This window comes from Lipotes vexillifer, unplaced genomic scaffold, assembly GCF_000442215.2.
Source record: "Lipotes vexillifer unplaced genomic scaffold, Lipotes_vexillifer_v1.1 scaffold180, whole genome shotgun sequence".
Classification (NCBI taxonomy): domain Eukaryota; kingdom Metazoa; phylum Chordata; class Mammalia; order Artiodactyla; family Lipotidae; genus Lipotes; species Lipotes vexillifer.
The window spans coordinates 2,558,423-2,567,237 of record NW_006796149.1 but is presented as its reverse complement, the minus strand read 5'-3'; the positions used below and the strand labels follow the sequence as shown (position 1 = coordinate 2,567,237).

Genomic DNA, 8,815 nt, shown 5'->3' with positions numbered 1-8,815 from the left:
CGCTCTTTATCTTTGCTCTGCCAGCTCTGAGTACTGTTAGCGAATCATATGCAAGTGATTGCAAGTACTTAGGAGATTTCAATTAGCAATGCATAGCAGTCCTGGAATACCTGAGGGTAGTTGCTCTTAACTTTACTATAGATTATAAATTTCCATGGATTTCTTACGAAAATATGCACAGTTATCAAATAGATATGTGTGCTACTGGCAGAAATAATGAACACAAAATAAATCTAACACTGGCCAGAACTGCATATGATAAAATTTATTCTTGTAAAATTTGACTTGTAGAAATGGCCCAGAGAAAACTCACAGTGACTTAAATAATTCTGTAGTTTGATATAGGCAATAAAACATATCAGTGAAACCAGTCTTTATGGAACATTTCACCAAAGATAATTTACATGGAAAAATTTAGAAATGTTTTACTTGCACTTTACAAGAAAAAATTTTATGGGGGCTGTAAGAACAGGCAGTGGGAATAATCAGTGTCATTCTTTAAAAATTTGTTTTGGACAGGTGAATTGGGGAAATTAGAACTTTTTTTTCCCTTCTAGAATTGGTTTTTTTCATTCTGTCTTTGACCCACCATACTCTGGGTATCCTCAGAATCAGCACTATGAAGTTGCTTGCTCTCCCGAAGAGGACAGCTCCTTCTTTCTCTGATTCTTATTTACAGCCTCTTGAGTTTTACTTTTCAGTGAGTTCCCAGCCTGGTACTGTCATGATTAGTTCTCTCATTGAGATTTTATGGTCATGAGTTTCAAGCCCTGATATCTATAATCAAAAATTCAGTCCTCTCAGTTGCTGAACTAGCTAGCATTTTGTTTCTCTCTGGCATTTTTATGTACAGTGCAGTTTGCACATGCTTTCATGCACATTCTTTCATTTGAGCCTCACCACGGTCTGTTGAGAAGCTTTGGATTTTTATTGTCGTTTTGTAAATGAGAAGAGATTTGGAGGCTTTCGTTGTCTTTTTGAAAGCATTCCAGACATTAAGAAGAAATAGTCTAATATGTAACTTGCATTTTGATTCTGAAGAATCTAGAACAATAGTAATATTTAACATTTTTATTAAACTTTAGTTTCTGGTGTGATTTCATATACTTTATTCCACTTGATTTTTTAAAATTTTCTATACAAATAATCAAGGTGGATAGAATTACCATTTAAAAATAAGCATATGAGACAGGTAGGTATTTCTAAAACTGTTCTTCTCTGATGTTCATTACCTCTATATTAGAATCACAGTCCTTCTAGTCATCATGTTTGATGTTTGGGAGACATTGTCATTCTCCCCAAACCTCACTACCTTCCATTCCATGACAGAATCCTAACCATTCTATTGTTTGAATTTCTCGCTTCCTCTTCATTTTTACTGCCGTATTTCATTCCTTTACAAATTTTTTACTTAAACTGTTAATAGTAATTAACCTTTGCTTCCAGTCTCCTCATCTTGTCCTGTGCACTGGTAGCAGAGTGATATTTGTTAAAAAAACAATCCAGTTATTCTTCTGTGCTGCCTAAAATTCTTCAGTAGTTTTCCATTGCCCATCGTTTCTCAGACATGCCTGCCCTTCTTGGCCCTCTCTATAGCTCATTCAGTTTCCATTTTATTCCTCTCTTGAGACTACAACACCTAGCTTAGTGGCTCACAGTGAAAGATGCAGTAATATGGTTGTGAATTACTATGTAATCCAGGATCACACAGCTAATTAATGACAAGTTGGAAGTATTATAGAATCCAGGTCTGCTAATTCAAGTCAAATGATTTTTTATTTTATTTATTTATTTATTTTTGGCTGCTTTGGGTCTTCGTTGCTACGCAGGGGCTTTCTCTAGTTGTGGCGAGTGGGGGCTACTCTTCGATGCAGTGCACGGGCTTCTCATTGCAGTGGCTTCCCTTGTTGCAGAGCACAGGCTGTAGGTGCATGGGCTTCAGTAGTTGTGGCACACGAGCTCAGTAGTTGTGGCTTGCAGGCTCTAGAGCACAGGCTCAGTAGTTGTGGCGCACGGGCTTAGTTGCTCCGCAGCATGTGGGATCTTCCAGACCAGGGCTCAAACCCATGTCCCATGCATTGGCAGGCGATTCTTAACCGCTGCACCACCAGGGAAGTCCCCAGATAACTTTTTAGAAGCTGTATCATTCAGCCTGTTTTCAGAACTGCTAGAAAGGTAATTGCAGACAAGTAATGACTTCTAAAATAGGTAGCCAAGTTTAGTTCATGTCAACACTCTTTAAAAATCATCTTAATATAATAAATGTGTATAATTTGAAAAATTTGTTTAATTCAATTTATAAACCTGAAAATCCACAGGCATTTTGGGGAAACTTTAACACCTTTGTAGTAGAAATTCACCTTCTCTGTATAGAGGAAGAAATCTTTGTCTTTTCAGTCTAAAAGACCTGTTGAATGAATTGTTTCTTCAGCTAGCATTGGCTTTCTGATTGATATTGCTAGAGGTATATCTTGCTTTAAGAAAATCAGGTATGTAAAATAGATAAATTACAAGCCATTTCCTCTCTATATAAAATAATACAACATGGCAGTCTTTTGAATAATGAGTTCCTCTAGTATATATTGCAAGTGGTTTCAGTTTTATGATAGAGCAACAGAGACTTTGCAACGTTATCACCACTGTTGTGTAAATCAGGGTGCATCTGTACTTTTAGCCCTTATGTCCAGTTTTTACATATTATAAGTATTTCATTTGTTTAAAAGTGATTTTAAGCTACTTAGCAAAGGGTAATCTTGTTTTTGCATCTTATTCCTCCCCCCTTAAAACTAGTAATCTTTGGTAATCCCCGACTTTTCAGGGTTTTTTTCCCCTACTCACCTGAGACAGTTCTGAAAATGTATGATAGTTCCCAATTTGTTTTTCATATACTTATGTGCAGAAACCGTTGCATCCTAATAATTATATTTATCATGCTTAATATCTGCTTAGGTACAGTTCTTTTAAGAATTGTCTTAAGTAATGTTATTTTAATTTACTGCTCCAGTAAACATTTCTTAAACATTTAAAAAATTATCTTTTCACACATGGAATTTCAACTGTCAGTTGCCCTGTTGTTTTATTACTTGACACCATTTATAAATAGATAAACCATTTATGGCTATATTGAACAAAGGAAGTTAATATTTTTTGCATTTTTATATAACATTTCCAGAGAACTTTGATATCATTTTGATGAAAACCTTTGATCTGTTTGGCATCGTAGACACCTTTGAGAATCTGGTAAAAGCTACATATGCCTTCCCCAGAAAAATACATATGGACGTATCCACCCATCCCACCATAGAGGTAGCCACTGTTAACTGTGTGGTGTATCTCCTCCCCTCACATATATATAATATAATACATATAAAATGTATATGTATATACACATACTCTCTTCTTAACATAAATTGGGTCATCTACATATTATTTTGCTGTTTTTTCTACGTAGATGTCTGTGAAATGTTTTTCCTATGCTATCTCAGTTTATCTTACTAATTTTAATGCCTACAAGGTACCTTATAGCATGGATTATTCTTTTTCTTAGAGATAGAAGATTGGGTTATTGCCAGCATTTAATTTCTCTGTTAAGAGTGGTGCTGAAATGGACATCCTTATATGTGCTTTTTTGTGCATGTATGCAAGTATCTTTTTGGAATAGAGATTTAGAAGTGGCACGGTTAGGTCATAGGATAAACTCAGTTTTAAAATTTTGATAGATACAGCCAAAGTGCCCTTCACTTTACCAATACTCAGAAGTATGTGTTTCCCTGTATCATCACCTATGCTTGATATTATTGATCATTTTAATAATTTTAAAATAGAAAAAAGTTTCTTATGGATGAAATTACATTTCATTTATAGCAATAAAAGTTCTCTTTAACAAGATTTTCAAAAATGCTTTTAGAAGTATTTTGATGTAGGATATTTATTTCCAACACATTTAAAATAATTACCTACAGTCAGCAGTACAGACTGATAGATAGCCTGTGAGCATTATGGCCACAGACACATTTTGTTTTACCTGTAGATTAAATGGGAAGATTTTACAAAGAAGCTGCTCTTTGAAAAATTGAAAGAGCTGGTAGTACTGAGCCCAGATTCCCATAAGTTTTCAGTGTGTTGAATTCAAGTCACAGTCATGCCTTTTATCTGGGAATATGCACTTTCCAAATGGCATCAGCAAGCCCACTTCACTCATTATTCTCCTGACCCTGTAAGCATTTGAATTTGTTATCCCCGTAGCCTAAATGAAAGCGACATTTAACATAAAGTTGCTCCTTAAACTGAATTTGTTGTATATCACTGTTAATGAAGGGAGGGAAGGAAAGACATGTTGTTAGACCAAGACAAAAAATGATTTTTAAAAAACAACCAGATGTCATGGTTGGTATTTGTTAAGTGGAATTCTGCTTTATCTGAATTTGCTTTGTTAGAAACTATGGTCTTCTCATTTATTCTAAATCCTATTTTTAGCTGTAAAATCTAGTGACTTGGATTATTTCAAGATTTGCCTTTGGGTTAATATATTAGTTATTTGATATGTTTACATTTAAATTTTTCAAAGAAATGATGATTTTGAATTGTCCGACATAAGATGACTTACCTCAGTCCCTGTTCGCACTAGCTCACCATGCCATCTCCTATGCCTGAGTACCTGAATGTGCACTACATTGGGGAGTCTGCCTCCAGACTGCTGTTCTTATCAATGCACTGGGCACTTTCGATTCCTTCCTTCCAGGCTCTAGGGTAAGTGTCTTGAAGTCCTTGAATATAAGTGTGATTTTCTAGCACAGACGTACATTAGGCAAGAACTTTTATTTTGGGAGGATTTGATTAAAGGGGGGAAAAATGATATAACATTATAACTTGAAATTTTGTCATTTATATGATGAATCATGGCAGGTGGTATTTACTGTATATTATTTTTATGTGGAAGATTATCTGAACTTCATAATTTGACTAAGTTAATAATTTGAATGAAGTAAATGCAGTGGAGCTGATAAATCATGGCCAGCATTTGTAATAGGCCATCTTTGATTGGCTTAAATTAGGGAGGCTCTAGGGATGTCTTGGGGTTGTTTCCCTCCACCACCACTGTTTCAGTGCCACCTCAGTTTTGTTAATAAGGTGCTGAAACTTGTATACACTGAATATGTTTGAAAATAGAATCATGTGGTTGCCCAACAAAAAGGGTAAGAAAATGTAAATTACCTCATACCACCACTGTGATGATTTGGAAGTTTGGTTCTGCCACTAAAGGGCACATCTGTACTCTGTTTGAATTAGATGGTAATGGAAAATGGTCTACTGTAAGAAACTCAAGCTTTATCTAAAGTTTGCCAGATTTATTTATATTGCTTTAAAGTAACTGGGATGAAGAAGCAAAGAGACCGTGGAAAAAGTTAAGCCCATAGTTAGAAAAGTATTGTTTGAGTTGTAGGACCTTACTCTACAATATGATTTCATAAACAGTTCAGTTTCATATCCTGTACATCTGTTTTCACATTCTCCAAATAGGAATAATAACTGCTCATTCTTTATCCTTAGAGAATATTTTGAATATAACTAAAAAACATATCTGAATCATGACTGTAAAAGGCATATATAGAACCCCACTATAATTTGACTTATTAATCAGTGTTTGATGTACCATGCATTAAATCATGTACTTAAATAATATAGTTGCATAGACTAAAAGCCTGATTTAGAATGGTTAACCTTCAATTTAAAATGATTGATAGCTCTCTCTCTCAAAATAACATTTAACTTTTAGGATTTCTCCAGTCTGCTTAAGAAAAAATTAAAATACAATGTAAATTTACATGTTAACAGTTTATTTATTTTAAAGCATTAAGTGTGATTCCTTAAGCTTGTAACTGGCATACATATGCCTTGAAAAGTAACCTGGTGATATTTTTCATAATAGGCTATCAATTATTACAGTAAAAAACAAAAGGAAAGATGTAGCAGGGAGTGATTTGAATTCCTTGAGTTGGTTATAACACCATTGATCTTAAGTATGTCTGTTAAATTGAATGTGATTATCCTGTAGAAATAGTCCGAATGTTGGAGAAGCCAGAAATAAAGCCTGGAGTTTCCAGTTATAATATAATTTTATAGTGGCAGCCACATTTCCCTGTGATCTGTATTGAAAAATCAGTTTCAATATAACTGCCACGGAACTCTTTGCAATTAGAATTAACTATTGTGTAGCATTTGAAGTCATTAATTGCTACGTAAACTCTTATTTATTATCACTATCTAGATAATTTATAGTTTGAATTAATCAGATGGATGACAACTAAGTTACTAATGATGGGAAATTCTTTTATGCTGTAATAAAAGCTATTCTGAGTCTCCTAGAAACTGGCATTGCTTGCATTTTTATCTCTAGATACAAAACTTGGAAACAAAGCCCTAATTTTACAGAGAGAAACAAAGCAACGTTACTCATTTTCTAAAAGTCAAGTTTGTTTTGGTCAGTTTAATGGAGGGGAACAGTAGTTTAAAGAATCTTATACAGTGGGTAGTTAATACTATTTGTATTTTACAATATTTCTCTGTTTTACAAGGATACTGCTTTTCTGTTTAAGAGTTTTAGTTTCAATACTTACAGGAATTCAGTTGTTTTTCAGTTCTATCTGCATAATTTAGGTAAGTGACTACAGTAATAGATTCATTTGGGGGGAGGGGCACTGGACATGATTTGTCTGGAGTAAAGGCAGCAGTCCTCTTTAACTAGATTCTTGTAACCAAAAGTTCCAAGCTATCACCATTTGCTACAGGAGACTTTACTGAATAATTTAAAAACCTTCCATTAAATGCTAACCCTGAAAGTTGACTCTTTTAAAATCCCACTGAAACAGAGTAATGTTTACTATAACTGTGGGTTTGAAACCAGTTCTCTTGCCATATCACTACTTTTCCCTAAGGAAAAAACAGATGCTACCAGGTAAAGTATAATGCCTTGCTTATATAAAGCCAAATGGTTAGGTTATCCCCAGGTATAGGTGAGTTCAAAAGTCATATTCCTTTATCAAAATAAATAGTATAAACAATGATCTCTGATTATGAGTACTACATACATATTTTATTTTATTTTATTTTATTTTTACATACATATTTTAATGAACATTAACAATGTAGTACAGTTGTTAAGAGGAAAATACCTATATCTATTTGTGAAAGAAGTTATGTTTACTGTTATGCAACTTCTTTTATTTATTAACACTTGCGTTGCACCTGACTGCCTCCTCTACCCAGCTCTTTCTGCTTCTCAAAGGAAAGATGTTTTGAAAATAGGTGGTATAATGTGACTACAATAGTCATTTGTTTGTTTTCCCTAATAAGAAAAAACTGGCAGCACACATGCCCTTACACCACAGATATTAGCCTTGAATGGAGGAGATCTCTGCTGAGAAATTTGACTTTAGCATTTTACTTGCTAAAATTTGTAATGATTTATTTTTAAAAAGCGTAGACTTTGACCACCTTGGTTCAAATTCTGGATTTATTCATTTGCTAGCTCTCTTATTTAACTGAGGCTCCACTTCTACATCTGTAAATTAGCACAAATGCTTCCTTGCAGGTCATGCTACTTAAGGGAGCTGATCGGTGTAAACTTCTTCAACCCAGTGCTGCTGACAAAGTAGATAGTAAATGTTCACTTTCCTTCATACTCTTAGGAACTTTCTTTCTAAAGGAGACTTGCTGTTTTTCTTTCTGAATGAACTATGAAGAAACATACTTGAACAATGTAGCTAACTGTACTACAAGGATTTTATGTTTTGGATAAAAAGTGTAAATAGAGGGACTTCCCTGGAGGTCCAGTGGTTAAGACTTTGTCTTCCAATGCAGGGGATGCGGATTTGATCCCTGGGCTGGGAGCTAAGATCGCACATGCTTCGTGGCCAAAAAACTACAACATAATACAGAAGCAATACTGTTACAAATTCAATAAAGACTTTAAAAATGGTCCGCATCAAAAAAAAATCTTAAAAAAAATGCCCCGGTCTGGGAGGATCCCGCGTGCCGTGGAGCGGCGGGGCCCGTGAGCCATGGCCGTTGGGCCTGCTCGTCCGGAGCCTGTGCTCCACAATGGGAGAGGCCGCAGCAGTGAGAGGCCCACATACGGCAAAAAAAAAAAAAAAAAATGTAAATAGATATCTTTCTATAATTGATCTCTGCGTTTAGCTCTTTCACTTTTCCTTTGGAAACAAAATAATCTGGTGGTTAATTCCTCAGTTGCCACTTTTCATCTTTTTTCCATAGGGGTACTCATCCTTTGCACTGATACTCCTTAACGTTTTCTCTGAGTCTTCCTCAACAATGCCAACGTATTTTCTTACTAAGAACTATAGCACAGGCCATTAAAACTTTGACTTTTTTAATCAGTTGGCTCTGTTCTTTTCCCTGTCCTTTGTTCACTGATTGATTACCTTGGTTAGCTGTTTCCTCTTTTAAACTTCAGAATCAGCGGTTAAGGTGAAAACCAAATTACTTCAGACTTTTCCATCATGTTTGCTTTTAACGTTTTTCTCATGTTTGTAAAATGTTAAAGTAATACTGAAGTATAGCAATATAAAGTAAAACTTTACTCTCCAGAGGTAACTAACCCCACTGTTAAAGTTTGTTTTCCTAACAGATCTTTTCCATGCCACATTCACTCAAATACACAAGCACTTACACATCCTATTCTTTGCCTTTCTTTTTACACTTATATAGTGGACGTCTTATATCAGCATGTGTATTCTCCTATTCTTCTTAATGGCTACCTAAGTATTCCATTTTAGGGATTTAATATCTTTTTTTT

At 34.8% G+C, this 8,815-nt stretch overlaps 1 protein-coding gene across 1 annotated transcript in view; it reads left to right on the top strand.

The window, feature by feature from the left end:
* Window positions 1-8,815, top strand: part of NR2C1 (nuclear receptor subfamily 2 group C member 1) — a 40,846-nt gene that overhangs the window by 21,317 nt on the left and 10,714 nt on the right. Inside the window, exon 10 of the mRNA XM_007468212.1 lies at window positions 4,628-4,749. Coding sequence (XP_007468274.1) covers window positions 4,628-4,749 — 122 coding nt within the window. The remainder of the gene's footprint in view (window positions 1-4,627; window positions 4,750-8,815) is intronic.